At 36.8% G+C, this 21045-nt stretch overlaps 1 protein-coding gene across 8 annotated transcripts in view; it reads left to right on the forward strand.

The window, feature by feature from the left end:
• LOC149807591 (adhesion G protein-coupled receptor L3-like) overlaps positions 1 to 21045 on the forward strand; it is a 149559-nt gene that overhangs the window by 90750 nt on the left and 37764 nt on the right. For all 8 annotated transcript variants that reach the window (XR_016423020.1, XM_089968499.1, XM_089968558.1 and 5 more), the window contains 7 exons: positions 2225 to 2348; positions 5504 to 5607; positions 6707 to 6809; positions 7777 to 7930; positions 12245 to 12311; positions 15611 to 15677; positions 18448 to 18554. Coding sequence is in view for 7 of the 8 variants with exons in the window: in XM_089968499.1 (XP_089824625.1) it covers positions 2225 to 2348; positions 5504 to 5607; positions 6707 to 6809; positions 7777 to 7930; positions 12245 to 12311; positions 15611 to 15677; positions 18448 to 18554 (726 nt within the window). In the remaining variant the exon portion in view is untranslated. The remainder of the gene's footprint in view (positions 1 to 2224; positions 2349 to 5503; positions 5608 to 6706; positions 6810 to 7776; positions 7931 to 12244; positions 12312 to 15610; positions 15678 to 18447; positions 18555 to 21045) is intronic.

Below are 21045 nucleotides of genomic sequence, written 5' to 3' on the forward strand. Positions count from 1 at the left end.
CATAAGAGCGGAAATGGGTATGCCAATGATTTTTTATTATTAAAACTTTTTTCTGTTTTAATTTATATTAATGTTTAAAAAAGGTTTAATTTTCCGCTTATTGAATGTTTATCCTGTTCGGCCCGCAACCTTATGTGTGATTTGAGTTTTGGCCCGCTGAGCGATTGAGTTTGACACCCCTGTTCTAATAAAATAAATACCGCTCCAGTGGCCTAGTGGTTAGAGTGTCCAGCTTGGATGTGGGAAGTCACAGGTTCGAACTCCACTGAGTCATACCTAAAACTTATAAAAATGGTACTAACAGATGCCTCACTAGGCACTCAGAATTTAGAGGTTAGTGTTAGGATTGTTCAGTCTGGTATCAGGATAATGTGACTGTGTTGAACATCATGTTTCATGTCTGCAGCATGATGTCCCTGTGCTTGACTTTACTATAAACTGCCACACTCAAGAAATCATAGTGATATGACAGAAAATTGTTAAAGGTATGTTAAAAATCCAAATCACAAACACACAAATCTTTAATAAAATAAATAATTATAATATAATTATAATTGTAATATATAATTTTTTATGTTTTTCTGCCACTACTCAGGTAAAAAAAGTATTGCAATGTTAGCAAATCATATTGGAGCACAGATTACACACGTCCACTATCATAGCTAGAATGAGCCTGCACATTCCCTTCTTTCAACTCTACTGGTCATAGACCAGGAGAGCTTATGGTCTGGTATGTTATCAATCATCTGACTTGCATCCAATAACAAAAGATTGTTTTTGCTGTTTGATCCTAAATGAAAAATGTTCCCAATTTGACATCCAGTATGGCTTCCACAGCAGCCAACTTGAAAATCTTATTTTTGCTTCTTATGATGTCTAGTTAATCCTGAGTGAAAATGTGGTTAAAATTTGATATCCACTGACATCTTGTTGTCAGTGCTTCTGAATGGATGGGTGTATCAACATAGTTATTATTTTCTAAAAGACTTCTTATGATTTCTTGTTGGTTCTGAATGAAAATGGGGCTGATCCTGATGTCCAGTATGGCTTCCATAATGGCCGTCTTGAAACTCTGTTATTGCTTCTTCTCCTGAATGAAATGTAATGTTGCCATTGGATTTTCACCAGAACACGGCTTTTGATGTCTGTTTTTGTTTCTTGAATGAAAATGTTGGCAATCTGATGTCAGATATGGCTGCTGCAGTGACCATCTTATTATTGCTAATCTTCCTCCATGTAAAGTAATGTTCCCATTGGGTTTTCACCAGAAGAATTTTTAAGCATAAATGGTCCAGAAATGAAAATGTCAATCTAATCTTCAAAATGACCACCACAGCAGCCATCTTGAAAATATTATCTATAATCCTTCAGAACAGATGGTCATATCAACGTATGGTTTTTAATCAACAATTTCTGATGTCTAGTTGGTCTTAATTGTGCCATTCAGTCATTCCCTATGTCTGCCACCGTAGCCATGTTGAAAATCTTGTTCTCACTATTTCTTCTGACAGAATGGCCAGATCATCATGGGGTTTTCACAGAAAGACATGTTGTGTCTTGGTTGTAAATGCGAATGGTACCAGTCTAACTCGTCATATGACTAACACAATGGCCATATTGAAAATCTTGCTATAACATTGTCCAGTGTTAGCTGGTGATATCAGATTGTGCTTTCACCAAAAGACTTCATGGGATGTCTAGTGGTACTAAATAGAAATTATTTCAGTCTTAATATGGTCATGGCCAACGTGGCATCAATCTTGAATATCTTAGGATTACTCCTTCAAAATGGAAAAGCATCTATACATGGTTTTCAGGGAGAAGACTTATGAGTCCTTGTTTATTCTAAATGAAAAATAAACCAAAATAACACCCAGTATCTGCAACAGCTAATTTAAAAATCTTGTTTTTGATGAAGGATATCAAGGATGGTTTCAGCACACTAGTTAAAACGAAGAAATGGTATTGAATTCCTGGAAATTATTTTCAGCCACCAAAGAATCAGTCCCTATGAGGCATTCTTGTTTTTTTCAGTAGTGTGTATAAATTTTATGCTGTGTTTTCTCTTTATAAAATATACCTCCTTTCCCCTACAATTTTTGGTAATTTTTCAGCATTTTTAGCTGTATTGTATCACTACTGTTTTGTGTGGGGTTGCTGGAAAGACTTTTCTATTTATGTTGGCTCATGTATTAAGGTTTGTTTTCATCTTTTTTTAAATTAGTAATTTGACTGGACATTGGTCCCAGGAGGGCTGTCAAGTCATCAGCAGTTGTCCTTCAAATACAACATGCCAGTGTGACCATCTGACCAATTTTGCTGTGCTGATGGATGTTTCAGGGACTGAGGTAAGAGATTGAAATTCTGATGGATATTTCAGGGACTGAGGTAAGTGATTGAAATTCTGATGGATAAGAGATTGAAATTCTGTTGGATGTTTCAGGGACTGAGGTAAGAGATTAAAATTCTGAGGATGTTTCAGGGACTGAGGTAAGATATTGAAATTCTGATGGATATTTCAGGGACTGAGGTAAGTGATTGAAATTCTGATGGATAAGAGATTGAAATTCTGAGGATGTTTCAGGGACTGAGGTAAGATATTGAAATTCTGATGGATAAGAGATTGAAATTCTGATGGATGTTTCAGGAACTGAGGTAAGTGATTGAAATTCTGATGGATGTTTCAGGGACTGAGGTAAGTGATTGAAATTCTGATTAGTGTTAAAGTTTATCAAGTTATGGATGGTTGGTTGTTGGAGGGAGTTTGTCTTCAAATCATGTTTCATAGGCAAGACATGGTATTTTGCAAAATTCACATCTAAATCTTTATACAGCGCCCCCTTCTTATACAGCCCCCCCTTCTTATACAGCCACCACTTCTGCAATGGAAAAGTGGCCTTATAAGAGGGATGGCCTTTCTAGAGGTGGACGATATTGTTGAGAAGTACATTTATGTATATGTTGTAAGAAAGGATTTAATATCTTCCTTTAAAAGTAACAATAATTATTAATAAGTTCTTGTGTTAACCCTTTACCTCATAGAGCATAGTGACAAAGTGCAGTGTGCTATAAATAGAACACCTGTTACCTAGTCGACAGCATACACATAGGGCTGCCTGTGAACTGTTAAGCAATGTAGTGTATGTTATGTTTAACAGCAATTTTCACCATTTTACATTTTTGGTACACATCTATTATATGTGGAAAAAGTTAAGAGTAAAGTCTGATTGTTATAGCTGTGTAATTATTTTTCATGGAATAATTTTGTACGTGCTTTGAAATCTTGAGAGAACTCGTTCACTGTCATGTCGGTGAGGCTGCATGACCAACCATAGCTGCCATTTCCCATACTCGAAATTTACATGTTTTTCGTCTGTGTCTACATCACTAAGTCATCTGAATTTGATAATTTATAAAAACTAATTGTTGCCTACATCAGTATCAGAGCCTTTACCTAAGTTATTGAATCTTTCATAGTTGTGATTCTAATCGTGAAAACTTTGTAAGTACTGAATGAAATCCTGCCTGTGAACTGTTAAGCAATGTAGTGTATGTTACATTTAACAGCAATTTTCACCATTTTACATTTTTGGTACACACCTATTATATGTGGAAAAATTTAAGAGTAAAGTCCGATTGTTATAGCTGTGTAATTATTTTTCATGGAAGAATTTTTTATGTGCTTTAAAATCTTGAGAGAACTCGTTCACCATCATGTCAGTGAGGCCATGTGACCAACCGTAGCTGCCATTTCCCATACTCGAAATTTACATGTTTTTTGTCTGCGTCTACATCACTAAGTCATCTGAATTTGATAATTTATAAAAACTAATTGCTGCCTACATCAATATCAGAGCCTTTACCTAAGTTATTGAATCTTTCATAGTTGTGATTCTAATCGTGAAAACTTTGTAAGTACTGAATGAAATCTGTGACCGCCATTTTGGGGAGTGGAAATTACGGCCCAGTTACTTTAAATAGTAGATATCGACCAGTGCATAAACAGCGACCATGTGATCTGACTTAATTGTCATTCGCCGGAAATGAATGTAGTATCTAATGGGGGGTTTTCATACGAATGGAGTAGAGGCATCAAAAGGCGCTTCCATGCGAATGGAGTAGAGGCGTCCAAAGACGCTTGCATGAGGTAAAGGGTTAAGAATAGACATATTTCAAGTGAACATAAAAAGTGCTTAATTCTGGAGTGTGAAATGTGAGTGGGATATTGTTGGCATATGCATTGCAAACACATTCAATAAACATTGTGATTTAAATCTTGGTACAAACATCGCATGACATTAAGAATCATTCTCTTTCTATTTGGGGACTCCATTTTCCCACAGCTGCATGATATTTATGTACTTATCATGTTTGTTTGAGTCTTCCCAATGTCAAATTGTTTGATAAGAACTCTGAAACTCTCCCCATTGTTGTTGAGTCGAATAACTTTTACTTTTTCGTTGGTAAGAATTTTTTGTTTAGGTGATCACATGTTAAAGTTTTGTAATGATTTATTTCAATGTTGCTAGTTGTACTGCAACTTAAACATGTAAAGAAAACATTTGTTGAGTAGATGAATGCCTTATTTAAGAAGGAAGTGATTCATGTACTGTCATGTGATTTTTTGGTCTTGGCCTTGTATCATGTTTTGTTCACTGTTTATCTCTTTTGTGTTTGAATTCACGAAAGCTGTTTTTAGCCTGTGTTGACGATGTTGTGATCTTGACAGTTACAACTAGTCTTAATCATAGAGAAGAACTTAACAGGTGTATGAATCCCAAAACTCTATCAGAACATATCTGAGGCCGCTTTATGTAAATCATGGTGTTTGTCGGTAATGATATAATATTTACCATATTGTTAGATGTTAGTGTACTTTAGCGAATGCTTATCTCGGTAATGAAAACTGACATCTGGAAAAAGACATTGGTAGAGATAATTGGACTGTTTACATTATCAATGAATGAAATATTGGTTTTGGACACATTAGATAAAACATAGCCACTTGTGAGGGGTAAAGTGGACATGCCATATCAGTAGGGTGGTTCCCATGAGGGGTAATTGTGAGGGGTAAAGTGGACATGCCATATCAGTAGGGTGGCTTCCCATGAGGGGTAAAGTGGACATGCCATATCAGTAGAGTGGTTCCCATGAGGGGTACTTGTGAACAAATTTGTTGGTGCAGACAAAAATGGCTATGTAGAGGAGGTGGCTCTTGGGGTTGGGGGTGTAAGAGGGGGACAAATGTAGTCAAGGTTTTGGCATTGAACTCATGAGCAGATGGGGTGCAGTTTCACTTCCCACAACTGTATCAGCTACGATTGGATACAGAGGCGTGTTCTTGGGCAGGGACTTTACTAGAGTAGCCTTGGAATATATAGCATTCAAAGTGTTGCTGTGCCATAAAACATAGATTAAACTAAATCTTGATGAAATAAATAAATACAGTTTTATGCTGAGGTGGGTATCTGCAGTTGTTTGAGTCAATTTCATTTGCTTTCAGTTGTCAAAAGAGCATGAGCTGTCACTGACTGCCATCACCTATGTGGGATGTACAATCTCCATTCTGTGTCTCTTTATCAGCTTCCTGACTTTTACCCTTTTCAGGTAGGTAACATTTTACACAAAACCAACTGGACTTAAACCTGTACTGGAATCATGGCTGGTACAAGGCAGTATGGTTCAAAATGGACATTTGACTCCCTCCCCCCCCCCCACACATTAAATTATTTGCTGACAAGAAAGTTTGTAAGAAATCAGTGTTAGTTTTGACCAAATAAAAAGGTTCTCATATGAAGAAAAAACAAAGGTTTTGTTTCTTTTTTAGCTCCCTTGTCTGATTTTTGTGCTCCTTCCCTGATTTGGCACCCCAGTGAAAACAGCTTCTTGTGCAATCACACTGCTCACACATTGCTTGTGTCAGCCCTGACTGGAATATTTACATGTATGCAATTATCTTGTAGGATTATGTTTGTTTTAGTAATTACAAAAATCTAATGCTGAAGAATGATTATAACTAAATACAGTTGCTGATTGGAGAAAGTTTTACCAACTGTATGTAAAAAAAATGTAAACATCCCAATGTTTTCACAGTAATTAAACATAATTACAACTAAGCAAATTTGCATTCCACACTGTCTGAAATATGTCATATCTGTACTCATATTAATGCATCAAAACTGTTTTAAACTTCTTTCAGAATAAAAATACAGTTGTGGGTCAGGTCATACAAATATACTGAAGTTTCTTTGAAACCATCACATGGACAAATTTTTAGATTTTTTTGAAACCCTCAAATGGGAAAACATTTAGCTTTTTCTTTGAAACTGTCACATGGACAAATTTTTAGATTTTTTTGAAACCCTCAAATGGGAAAACATTTAGCTTTTTATGCAAATGCTAAACCAGATTATGTCATCATAAAATGTAGACAGGTTGTCGAGTACAGGGAATATGTGAGATTGAATTAACAGCTGCATAAATTACTGCAGTGTATATACATAAGAATGATTGTAAATTTGTGGAGATAGTGTATAATCAGTACATGTATGATTCACTTTTGACATACAACACATTGCAGTAAAAAAAGCTACTTGTCTTATGATTAACTATGTTTTTATTAATGACTTGTGACCAATTTCAAATAAACATGAACAGCTTTGTATAGATTTATTTGGAGAATTTATTGTAACTTTTTCTCTACTAGGAACCTGCAGTCAGATAGGAACACAATCCACAAGAATCTGGTTCTTTGCTTGATGATAGCAGAATTGATCTTCCTGTTTGGGATTGCTCAGACATCAAACCAGGTGAGTAAACCCGTACCTGCCCATTTCCCATTGGTAATGATCACTATTCTTTGTTTTATTAGACCTTGAGTGTGGAGTTTTGTTTTATGGGTTTACTGTCATTTTTCAGCACCCGATAAGTTGTACATGGTGACCAGTATATTTGGTGGAGGAAAAACCAAAATCACTTTGAGGAAGTTTAAAAGTTCGGATTAAGATATTTAATACTGATATTCATATTGGCTGTTTGATGTTGGTAACAGTTGGTATTACTGGATGACATGCATGCATGCATACACGCACACACTGTATGACACACATGGGCACACACACACACATGCACACAGTGTCTGCCGGTCAATTGAAAATTAACAGTAGATTGAACAGCTAGACCCAGATGACATTGGTGCATTTTGTGAAAGTAGGTTTGAGTCCATACCTTTTGGAAGTCAGTTTGGTTTGGTGTTTTATGATATATTAACACTGAAGGTTATGTCATGCTGAGGCAAGTAAATTGCCACACCCAAGTAAACCATTCTGGGCTGATACGATGGTGGGAATCGATCCCACACTCTTTCTGCTGGTCGGACTGGTGTCAGGATAATGCGACTGGGTTGGACATGATGGCCCAGCACAGGACATCACTATAAACTGCCATAATGCAGACATCTTAGTGGTAAGACTGAAAATTTTGTAAAGCTACTTTAAAAACTTCAAATCACACAAACACAGACATGGTTTAAGTAGAAAAAAGAAGCAGCATTACTGTATACTCAACTTTTTCTTTCTTTTTTTGTTAAGGTGCTGCACTATTTTAGTTGTTAGCAGGATGAACCCACAATAAGTGGGTTGTAGTTTGGAATCTTGCCAGACTTGCCCTGGTCATTTGCTGTTGGGTGCCTTTCCGGAAAGATATATTACTACCATTTCCACAAAACTATAGTCATTCATGTGCTGATGTGCTAATTGCATTTGTTTTTTCTTACAGACTTTATGTGCTGTTATTGCTGGTTTTCTTCATTTTTTCTTCCTGACTGCCTTTGCGTGGATGTGTCTGGAGGGTGTCCAACTGTATTTCATGCTAATTGAAGTCTTTGAGGCAGAGAGGTCCCGTATAAAATGGTTCTACCTTTTCGGTTATGGTAATATCTTTTCTATGTCATCATCTTTACAGATAAGTCACTCTATCATTATCAAGTGTTGCCTGTAGTTTTTGAACATATCAGATATCAGAACATTAAATGAAAATCCAGTGCAGATGTCCAGTCATCAAAAAGCTCATCAGGATCAACAGATTTGATGTGATTAAAGTGGGTTAGAGTCCAGTGTCGCATGCCGGCACTTGTTTTTTGCTATTATATGATTTCCATCACTGTCTTACAGGACCCATAACCATTTTAACCAGCTGGGATATATGTAATACACATTGCATGATGATGATCATGATAGGGACCCGTACATGTACTATATTGTTTCCATGACATCACCAATATAGAATAGTATCTCCACGGTGTAATAAGTTACAAAAAAGTATTATTTTGGGCTACTACTTATGGCATTATGATACATGTTCAGTATATCTTATCCTGTCGTCATTAAACAATATATGCGTACTTGAATTAATTTATGATAACATATTGAATATATTATCGTTATTGTAAAATCATATTAGGTTAGACTTTCTGTTGACATATATAAAGTCAAAATATTAAGTTAACTTCGAAACTGTAACTGTTTGAATAAAGGTAGTACATATATTAAAAATGTCCTGATTGTTGGCAGGAACGGTTTGTTTGCTTTTATATAGTCATTTTCAGTGTGGTTTCGGTGTCCGTAATGAATTAAAATACAGTATATACTTGCTTATAAGATGAGTCCAACTGCAAACTGCACAGACCCAGATCTGCCATCACATAATGTGCCAGCAGATCTGTGCAGTTCATTAGGAGTAATCAGTCAAACAAACATCATTGACCCTGATCTGCAGGCACATTATGCTACAGCAGATAAACTTTTTGTTGTGGGGTTTAACGCCATTTTTAAGCACACGATAGGCTATACATGGCAGCCAGTATTAATGGTAGAGGAAGAATTTGGGAAAAGCCTGGGGATAACCACCGACCAACGAGTAGCTACTGGCAAGCTTTCTCACATACCCACATTGGCCGAATCTGAGACTCCAACCCACGCAGACAGAGGTGAGATAAACTTCTTTGTTGTTTGCAGTTTGACTTGTAAGTGGGTATATACACTACTTCCATGAGTATCTAGCCTAGTAGATTTTGAACAGTGTGTCCCCATTTTGAACAATGTATCCCCATTTTGAACAGTGTATCCCCATTTTGAACAGTGTATTCCCTACATTTGCTATAGCAATCACCAGAATTTCTGAGATTTTGAACAGTGTATCCCCTGCATTTGCTGTTGCAATCACCAGAATTTCTGAGATTTTGAACAGTGTATCCCATACATTTGCTGTAGCAATCACCAGAATTTCTGAGATTTTGAACAGTGTATGCCCATGTTGAACAGTGTATCCCCTACATTTGCTATTGCAATCACCAGAATTTCTGAGATTTTGAACAGTGTATGCCCATGTTGAACAGTGTATCCCCTACATTTGTTATAGCAATCACCAGAATTTCTGAGATTTTGAACAGTGTATCGCCTACATTTGCTGTAGCAATCACCAGAATTTCTGAGATTTTGAACAGTGTATCCCCTACATTTGCTGTAGCAATCACCAGAATTTCTGAGATTGAGATTCATTTTAATAAAAACTGCATTAATTTGATGATTTGGGACTTCACTGACATCCACCAGTGTAACCGGGAGCCTGAAGTGGCCACGTGATCTGAAGTGCTCTCCATTACAGATCACTGCCATCTCACCTCTGCCTGCGTGGGTTTGAGTCTCAGATTCAGCCAATATGGGTATGTGAGAAAGCTTGCCAGTAGCTTCTCATGGGTCAGTGGTTCTTTCCGTGTTTTTTTGCTGGGTTCTTCACCCTTAATACTGGCCACCATGTTTAGCCCATCGTGTGCTGAAAAATGGCGTTAAACCCTACAACAACAATAACAACAACAACCAGTGTAACTTATGTTCGAGGTTGTATAAATAATGAGGGGAATTATGAAAGGATATATTCGTCTTAATAATAGTTATGACCAGTGTTAAATAGAAACTAGATCTTAAAATGGAAACTTTCATTGTGCAACCCTTTCTGATACACTAGAGAATTGTTGGTTTTTTTTAAGGGCAAATTGGCATGTACACACCTGCACCTGCCATATTCTAAGATAGTTGGGGGTGGGGTGAGGGTTGAAACTCAAAAAGTGTGTTTTGGGGCCCCAAGGGCTGGTGGGTGGGTGTGTTCATGATCTCCAAAAGTGATGTCCAAGGAAGAGTAAACTATCATTCCATACAAGTCTGTAGTGGCAGAATGGTCTATGCTGTTCACATTTGGTTGCATATTATAAAGGTGCATCGATAGCATTGGCAGAATTGACAGTTGTTTACATTTGGGTGCATATTGCAGAGACAGATGGCACAACTGGGTCTAGGCTGTTTGCACTTGTGTGCATATTATATTGGGGAAAGACAGTGATGACAGAATTGGCAGTGCTGTTTGAATTTGTGTATATATTACAAATATATAGATGGCAGAGCTGGGTCTATAATGTTTGTATTTGGGTATATATTATATATATGCTGAAACAGTAATTATAAATTACCTCACAAAACACCCTTACACACCAGAATAAATCTTAATTTTAATATTTGTGTGAATTTATTTAAAGCCAGTGAAAAGTACAAAAAAATTCAAGTTGGATACTGCTCTGATTACCTGAATTGTCATATGGATTTACTGAAGGTGTTGTCGTTAGGCAGAAATAAATCTACAGAACTTAAGTAAAAATATTATATTTTTTAGGGCCAGTAATTGGGAATATTTAGATATTTTATATGTAAACAAATTGACAGATGTAGTTATACAATATGAAAAAGAGCAGAACTGCAGCCAGAAATCTTTCTTTGTGATAGAATACACCAGTTAGTTTGTGTCACAAACATTTCAGCTTTTTTGGATTAAGTATCTTTAGAGTTACCACTCTTTGTGAATTTTGTTTACACTAAATATCTCCTTATCCACTCAGGTTTATTCATGAAAAGATGTGCTTTTGTATCATGTTTATGTAGTGTGTCTTGTATCATGTCTGTGTTGTGTGTCTTGTATCATGTCTTTGTTGTGTGTCTTGTATCGTGTCTTGGTAGTGTGCCTTGTATCATGTCTGTGTAGTGTGCCTTGTATCATGTTTGTTTTGTGTCTTGTATCATGTCTGTGCAGTGTGTCTTGTATCATGTCTGTGTAGTGTGCCTCTTATGTTTATATAGTGTATCTTGTATCATGTCTGTGTAGTGTGTCTTGTATCATGTCTGTGTGGTGTGGCTTGTATCATGTCTGCGTTGTGTGTCTTGTATCATGTTTATGTGGTGTGTCTCTTATGTCTGTGTTTTGTGTCTTGTATCATGTCTGTGTAGTGTGTCCTTTATCATGTCTTGGTAGTTTGTCTTGTATCATGTCTTGGTAGTGTATCTTGTATCATGTCTTGGTAGTGTGCCTTGTGTCATGTCTTGGTAGTGTGCCTTGTATTACGTCTGTGTAGTGTGCCTTGTATCATGTCTGTGTTGTGTCTTGTATCATGTCGGTGTAGTGTGTCTTGTATCATGCCTGTGTAGTGTGCTTTTTATCATGTTTATGTAGTGTCTTGTGTCATGTCTGTGTTGTGTGTCTTGTATCATGTCTATGTAGTATGTCTTGTATCATGTCTCGGTAGTGTGTCTTGTATCGTGCTTGTGTAGTGTCTTGTATCATGTTTATGTAGTGTGTCTTGTATCATGTCTGTGTTGTATGTCTTGTATCAAGTCTGTGTTATATGTCTTGTATCATGTCTATGTAGTATGTCTTGTATCATGTCTTGGTAGTGTGTCTTGTATCATGTCTTGGTAGTGTGTCTTGTATCATGTCTTGGTAGTGTGTCTTGTATCTAGCCTGTATAGTGTGTCTTGTATCATGTCTATATAGTATGTCTTGTATCGCTAATGGGCACATCCTGATATGCATTTTGAGAGTTATCTCCAGTTGAAATTTTTTTTTATACCATTCTTCTCTCCATGACACTTAATAATATGGCATGACAATACTTTCTTTACTGTTTATCTTTATGAAACTGGATATGCATTTGTATCATACTCAGTAACAACAGTGTTTATCCTAGATAAGGATGTACTTTGTCAGATTGAGGGGATTACTAATACACTTATCAAGCTGTCAGTTTCTGGAAATGTCTAAATGATTTATATATTTCCACTGTCAGTACTTACACTGGATCAATAATCCATGCAAATATTGCTTATTGTTATGTATGTTAATGTTTGTATTATCTGTCTTTTAGGGGTGCCTGCAGTGATTGTAGGAATTTCGGCAGCAGTTAAGCACTCAGGATATGGGACAGTAAAACAGTGAGTTTTCAGTACCAGCCATTTTTTTTTCCCAGGCTGCACCCTTGGACCTTTTGTCATAGTAATATTCAAAAGGGCACACATTAACGTTAGCTATGCATCGTAAAAGACACACAAAAATAGCCATTTGTATCATTCGTTATCTTGTGATATGTGCCTTATTTTATGCATGTCCACTAGGTTATTAAGATGCATGATTTGATCACTCAGACAATGTAGCAAGCTTCTCAATGGTCAAGATTACTTCATTCTTGAATCCTTTTACTGAGCTTTGAGTGAGCAGGTTGTAGAGAATATGAAAATGTCTTCCATTTTCATGCTGAACATTTAAGTTATTAAAGATGATAATGACTGATAGCTTGATATAAATGCAAGTACTAGAGATTGTAGGAAAAATGATTGAATTGATATTAATAAAATGAATGAAATGACAATGGAGCTATTTTCCCGTGGCATCTGAAACTGTTTGGTTAATCAAGTTTAAAGAAATGCACACAAAAATGGAATAATGAACATCTGCATTTTTCTTGAATAATGATGGTGCTTTCAATATGACCAGAATGAAGGAAAAAAAATTCTTAACAACTGTAAAGTTGTTTCAACCAAAGCACCTATTGGAACTACTATAGGTGTAGGCACTTTCATTTCACTTGTGTGTCTGTGCTATTCAATTTTTGGATTGAATAAGAACATGTAATAATAACTGAACAGCAAATTAGTATCAAAGAAAACTTAGTAGGAATTTACTGCTGTAATTCAAAGAAATGTTTTAGTGATGTTATAAGCAAGTAATAAGTAATTAATCAAATAATAGACAGTCCCTCCACCATGTACTCTGAAAGTGCAAGGGGCCCCTTAAACCTTTAGGGTCATTTTTCTTGTAAAGCAGGAGAAAACACTGACAGTTCACAAAGTGAGATAAATAATCTTGCTGTCATAGATTCTTGTAGAATAAGTTTGGATTAATACACCATTCATCCACTGAGAAATATCCAAAAATTTATGACGGGGGGCAATGATAGAGACAAAAAGACATATTCATTTTTGTGCATTGTTTGAAAATTATGTGATACTTTGGTAGAATTAAAATGCTTTTGTTCAAATGCAAACTTTCTGAGTTAACAATGGGTCATTCAGAGTTGAAAATATTATGCGTGAACCATGACAGTGGTAGATTTGTATTGTTTTACCTGTGACTGTTTATCTATTTGTCTGTCCATTATAGTTTTGTTAGGTTTTCTGTTCAGATCTATTTTCAGGCAATAGTGGGGAATGGATAATGTTTCAGAAAGAAATTTATGTTCCACATAAAGTTTTTGGTTGCAGAAATTGCTGTTATTGCATTGTAAATGCAAAAGAATTGTTGTACTTTGTAACATTAATTTCACAAATTTAACATCAAAGTAAAGTACTTACTATTTTAAGCTCGAATTGTCATAGATTAGGGGAGTTTTGGGATGGTCTGTTGTCTGTCATCTAGTGTCCATCTGTCTGTTAGCACAGTTTTGTTATAACTACATTTCCTAAACTACTTGAGTGAGTGCCATGGAACATTACACAATCATTCATCCCATGGTCCAGTTGGTCCTAAATGAAAATGGTGTCTCTCAGACATCCAGTATGGCCACCACAGTCTCCATCTTAACAATCTTGTTATTGCTATTCCTCCTGACTGGATGGTCATATCAACTTGACGTCTTCACTAAAATACTTATTCTGATCTCTTGTTTTACATGACTGAAAATTGGTACCAGTCTGATGTCTAGTGTGGCCACCACGGTAGCCATCTTGAAAATGTTATCACTTCTCTTCCAAAACAGGAAGTCATATCAACATGGGGTTTACACCTGAAAATTTAGACTTCTTATGATGTCTGCCTGGTCCTAAATAAAACTGGTGTCCAATATGGCCATCAGAATAGGGGGTATCTTGAAAATCTTGTCACTACTCCTGAACAGAAAGTCATATTGACATGATATCACCAGAAGACTTATGATATCTAGTTAGTCTTGTAATGAAAATGGTGCCAATCTGATTCCAATATAATCTTGAAAATATTGCCACCACTACTCCTCCTGAATGGATGGTTATAGCAACATGGGGTTTTCACCCAAAGACTTCTTAAGATATCTATTTGGTCCAAAATAAAAATGGTGCCTATTTTCAATATGGCTGCCACAGTGGCCATTTTGAACATCTTGTTACTGATGTTCCTTCTGAATGGAAAGTCATATTGACATGGAATTTTCACAAGAAGACTTCATATGATGCCTACTTGGTTCTAAATAAAAATGGTACTGATTGTCACAACTGCCATTTTGAAAATTTTGTTATTACTAATCCACCTGATTAAAAAGTAATATTGCTGTTGGATTTTCAGCAGAAATTATCTTATGATGTGTATGTAGTTCGTCCAAAATGAAAATGATATTGATTTGATGTCCAATATGGCAACTGTAGAAAACATCTCAATAACAATGTTGTTGCTACTCCTGAATGGGTGATTTTATCAACTTGGCATTTTTGCTAAACAACTTTTTATCATGTCTAATTGGTGCCATTCAGACATTCACTGTACCTGCCACAGTGACCACCTTGACAGTCTTGATATCACCATTTATCTTCAATGGACTGTCACATCAGCATGGGGGTTTTCACTGGAAGACTTGCTGAGCTGCTTATAAATGAAATGGTGTTGATCTAACTTCTAATATGCTCCCAGAAATGCCATCTAGAAATCTTGCTATCAGTACTTCTGCTAGATCTCTGTTCATATAAATATTGTGTTAGTTGGTTTTGTTTGTTAGTACTAAATATAAATGATGCTAATCTGATTTCAAATATGGCCACCATGGCATCCATCTTGAAAATCTTGCTATCATTGCTCCTCCAAAATGTCATATCAACATGGGGTTTCTACTAGATTATTTATATGATGTCTTGTTAGTCCTAAAGGAAAATGGTGCCAATTCAACATCTGATCTGTCCACTGCAGCAGCAAATCTGAAAATATTTTTATCCCTAAAAATATCAAAGATGGTTTCAATTCTCTACAGTTAAGAAGAAGAAATGGTCTTATCTTGAATTCTTGGAAATTCTTTTCAGACTGAAGAGTGTCAATTCCTTCATGGGACTCTTTGTTTTATATTTTCATTTATTACATTATTATTGAATTCTGTAATTAACTGGCAGGTTGTTTGGTATAATATTCTAACAAAATGTACATCCTAGTCTTATTTCATGATTCATGTAGACAACTATTGATTTGCAAATCATTTTTGAAACTTGACCTTTTTCAGCTGCTGGATATCAACTGATGACTGGTTCATTCTGAGCTTTGTGGTGCCCGTTGCTGCAGTTCTTCTGGTAAGATAAACAAATTAGTGAGGGTCATATATTTGTTTTTTTCTCTGAGCTTATTGATGGTAAATATAGCTGCCAAGTGTTCCGTTTTTCCCGTATTTGTTCCGTGTTTTGGACCTGAATACAGGTATAAGTTTGTCTAGTTAAAAATTCATTTTTTATTATTAAAAAAATAAAAAATTTCCTTGCAATTTTCTGTTTAGAATGAGTATCTGGTTCCATTCTGAGCGAAATGTACCACATGTATATAGGGATATAAAGTTCTAATGTATGATTTCTTCGTTCGAAATCGAGGCTGCAATGCCAGTCTTTAGCCATCATTATATTGGATTGTGCAAAGCAGTTGGTGTTATACTGTATCTCATTTTCGTAATATTCAGCTTCTAGTTATGTGAAAAAGAAAGCAGAAGGTTAAGAAAATTTTCTCCGTCTAAGAAAAGAAAGCAGAACTGGAAGGACAATTATTGATGTCATGTTTAGATTTGTGAAACCATCTAGTACTGGAGAAAACTTTGCGTTTTGCAAACTTTGTAATTCTGAATTTGTTATTGTGCATTAAGGTGACCATGACATAAAACAGCATGAAAAAGGTGATAATATCAGCTTGCTGGTTCATCATCAACAACTCAGCCTGAACTTATGATGTTCATAAATACCAGAGAGAACCTCGATATAATTCAATCAAAGTTTAATTGACTGAATGTTTTTTTAGAAATGAACCTTCCTTTTTGAGTTACTTGTGTTGCTGGCAATTTATTTTGCACACTTGTTCCAGATAGTGAAATCGCAAAGGATTACTGGTGTGCTAGAACAAAAACAGTAAAAAAAATCACACAGAACTGGGATTATCAGTGAAATATGGTACATTTGAATCAATAATGAACTATGTTCTCCTTGTCATCCAATTAAAGATCACTTACATCTGGTGTTGAAACGGGACTAACAACAATATCTGACCCATTTTCTAAGAATGTTCCGTTAAACTCTTCGATATCACTTGCACTGAACCCTTCAAAGTTGCTCACATCTGAATCGGAATTCATCTTTGTTTATCTCAACTACATGTGTTTCATAAAGTGCAGAAAAGCCCTTACAGTGTGTTTAAATGTAACCTCTCAGCTTTCAGACTTGTGTCAAAATGTTGAGTAAAGAGTCCTCTCATTGGTTATGATAATCAAAATTATGTAAACTTCTGTACTTTCAACCAATCAACATTTAGTTACATTGCAGTCACATCCACATAGATGCAACACTAGGGTGTTGAGAACTGCTGAACTATATGTACATAAGTGACACTGGGGTAGTAAACAAGGCTTATCAACACTGCATATATGCACCATATGGGGTTCAGGAGCTATTTACAGGTGACGCTTAGATGCAGCAGTTGAAGGTAAAGGGTTAAAACAGAGGTCCCTGGTGGCCAAGTAGTCTCAGGTGCTCTCCTTTACTGCTCTCTGACATCTCACCTCTTCGTGGATTGGAGTCTTGGTTCGGTCAGCATGTGTATATGAGAAAGCTTGCCAGTAGCTTTCTATGGGTTGGTGGTTCTTCCCATCCTCCCAGGTCGATCCTGCACCAATTATCCTAGCTGTCATGTATAGCCTATTGTGTGCTGGAAACAGTGTTAAACCTACAAAACCAAATGAATCAAACTGGAATGAAATTAGTTCCTATATGACCTCAAGTATGGCTGTTATACTTAACATGTTGAAAATCTTATCACTAATTTTCCTGAATGGATAGTCATGTCAGCATGGATTTCTGCTAATGTTGTCTTGTTTGTCTTAAAGGTAATTTATAACAATCTTACATATAAAATGGTTGCCATAATAACTGATTTGAAAATCTTGCTGCTAGAGAATATCAGAGATGGTTTCAGTGCTCAGCAGTTATAAAGAAGAAAGGGTTTTATCTTCAGTTTCTTGAAATTCTTTTCTGACATTAGAGTGTCAGTCCCTTGTTTAAGCAAATCGCAGTTTTTTACTTATAGATAGAACCTTAAAAACTGAAAGTGTTGCAGGTCCAAATTTTTTGTTTGATTGTAATTTAGTTTCAAGTTGAGGTTGTAGACTAGAGAAATCTTTTGCCATCATTATATTGGATTGTTGTTGGGGGGTTTAACACCATTTTTCAGCACATGATAGGCTTTATACATGGTGGCCAGTATTAGTGGTGGAGGAAGAACCCGGGAAAACCCCGGAAAGAACCACTGACCCGTGAGAAGCTACTGGCAAGCTTTCTCACATACCCACATTGGCCGAATCTGAGACTCGAACCCATGCAGACAGAGGTGAGATGGCAGTGATCCGTAACGCAGAACACTTTAGACCACTCGGCCACTTGGGGACCCTCAGCACCATGACTGAGTGAATTATATAAGCTATGCCAAGTAATTCAGGGATTACTGATTGAGTTGTCAATGTTTTAGGGTATTTCAATCTATTGCTTAATGTAAAATGTATTGATTTGTAACCAGGGCATGAGAATCATAAACGTCATTTAAACATCAAGGAAAATTCACATGCACAGTTTGAATCATCAGTTGTAGCCAATGCATTATTTAATCATTACTTGTACAATTTTTTATGTTAAAACTAGAATTGACTAGAAAAAAAATGTTGAAAATTATGAAATTTTGGTTGTAAAGTTTTGTGGAAAATTGAGATATGTTTTATTGAAAATGATGTCTGTTTTGTTATGTCTGTTTTGTTGAAAATATTTAATTTGTTGAAAATTAATGTCAATTTTGTTGAAAATGATGTCTGTTTTGCAGTTGAACTTTGTGATGCTGAGTATAGCTGTTCGCATGATGTGCAGACATGCAAGACTTACTGCTGCACCCATACGCTTGAAGGACAAGTCCAAGTTTGAAAAGATTGGGTAAGTGGAGGCAGGATATATACATAGTAGTAATAAAATCCATAATGTCCAAGACCCCCATGTGTCTTTCTTAGGGCCCAAACCTTAAAGATGTAGCAGAAATGTAATTTATTTTGATTAACTACTACAGCTGTTGTACAGCTTCCTATGTCCAAGCGTTATCATTTCTCATTCAAATATGTTCCTCCATCATGTTAATATTAGGGATATCAGCCTGCTACCTCCTAAATCCAGCCCTATTAAAAAGATAAAAGTTTGCCTTTTCTAACTTGTGTAGAAAAGGGTAATAACTTTAGCCCATTATCTCCCCTTGCAACTACCGGGCACTGCTAGTTTTTAAGGTTAGCTTCCATGCTCTCAACTGATGTTTACAGCAGGCTTTGCAAGGGGCTTACATGAGAAGGGTGTAGAGGCGTCAAAAGGCTCTTCCATGGGAATTGGGTAGAGATGTCAAAAGGCACTTCCATGAGAATGGAGCAGAGACGTCCAAAGACGCTTGAATGCGGTAAAGGTTGACATGCTAAATTGTTAATGTATGGGGTTTTTATTTTGCATTGTTTCAGTAAAATTGGTTAACCAAGTACATTAATGCAAGAAATTTAAGGCAAGGGAAGATGCACAAGTCTTGCTTAGTGTGTACCAAATTTTTCATCGCTTCCCTGCAACATGTGTGCTGTGTGGTCTGAAGTCTGGACAGCAGTTTTACAGAAAGCAGCCATCGGGAAAGATGAATGAAAGCAATCTTGCAAAGGTAATGTAGATTCCTTAAACATACATCCTGAATCAGCATGAACCCTGTGAGGGATGTTGCTGTGGTCCCTTCTGCACCTAAAATATGATGTTTACAACTGTTGGCTTCAGTTATTTAAGCGGTAATGGGAGAACAAAATCTTGAGGTTTTATAATTTATTACCTTTGAACAGATACATCGTCTGGTTCAGGAGATGGTGATGCAGTTACTAAATTTAAGCCAAACTTTTCCCATGCCTCCATCTCTTGCTTCTACAGGTTTTTCTGACACATTATGGGGGGAGTGTCTCCCTCGCCCAATATTAGGCAGCCCCAGTGCTTGTAAGTACTCCCACATCTCCATGCATGGATTTGGGGCCTGTAAGTTGGAGATTTTTGCCAGATCCATTTGATCCATTTTTCAATACAAGTTTGCCATCCAGAGCCATCCCAGCTTTCCCAACTTAGGGACTTTTTGGATTGATCTGTCTGGCTAGCCATGATCAGGACTCTATCTCCATACAACTATGGAGATATTAGTGACAGATCTGTCTGTTTTACCATGCCTTTGGCATTTGGTGTTTAGTGAAAAATCCAGCCAGCCAGCCATGCCCTTGGCATGGTTGGTACTGGTGACAGCCGTGCCGCCAACTGCATGGCCAGAAACCATGCTGACAATACCACCAGCAAACCAGCTGGCTGTCACAGCAGAACTAATATTTTACATCAGACCTGGCTTACTATATTTTCATGGCTTATCCACATGGGAAAACCTGTGACTTGTACAGCAATGACAGCATTGAGTCATCTATGCAGAGCATCAGAACTGCAAGACAATTCTCATAGCCACTCTCAGACTGGACAAGTCCTGAATCTCTGATCTACTTGATCTAGTGATAGATTTGGATAGGAAGAGTCCAGCTTAGATTAATCTTCTCAGATATTCACAGTCTTTGGTCACAGGTGTTCTACACCTGCTTGGACTGTCCTCTCCTTCATGTACAACTTTTGTTAGGACAGCCTTATGAAAGACAAATTTAGACATTTGATTGTGGAGAGAATCTCATGAGCAAGAAGGATCCTTCAACTCTGAAAGATTATTAGGGAAAGTGTTACACTTTCAGGAACTGTAGCTGAATTGGTAACCTCATCTCTTTGTGTGCTGGAGTCCCTCAACTGTCCAACTTGTTTCTCTGGCTCTATGAAAAGAAACATTTAGCCCCAATTACCATAAAATGTTGCCACTCCAATATATTTGACACATTCTGGCATAATGGCAGACATGATCATATATTTGACACATTCTGGCATAATTGCAGACATGATATCGTCAGACAAGATCTGTCAAACCATTTAGCCAATAAACCAAACCCCTGCACCATGTTTCCAGAATGGAATCTCTTCTAGGTTTTAACCTGTCTCAAATAAGATAAATTTGAACCTTCAGCCTGCACTTCTCTGAAGCTACTATCCCAAAAAACATGTTTCCTGAAGCATTAGTTTCAGCATGTATGGTGAGCGAGTCACATGCCCTTTCCATGGACCCAAATTGTTTTCATTTTAGATCAGATGGTTTGGTGGTCCTCTGAATGAAACCAGGGTTTAAAGCCAAGAATAGGTTATCGTTATTCAATAGTCAGGGGGGCCCCAAGTGGCCGAGTGGTCTAAAGCGCTCTCTGGTACGGATCACTGCCATCTCATCTCTGTCTGCGTGGGTTCAAGTCTCGGATTTGGCTAATGTGGGTATGTGAAAAAGTTTGCC

Source organism: Sinohyriopsis cumingii, chromosome 1, assembly GCF_028554795.1.
Source record: "Sinohyriopsis cumingii isolate HCF-2022 chromosome 1, ASM2855479v2, whole genome shotgun sequence".
NCBI classification, from domain to species: domain Eukaryota; kingdom Metazoa; phylum Mollusca; class Bivalvia; order Unionida; family Unionidae; genus Sinohyriopsis; species Sinohyriopsis cumingii.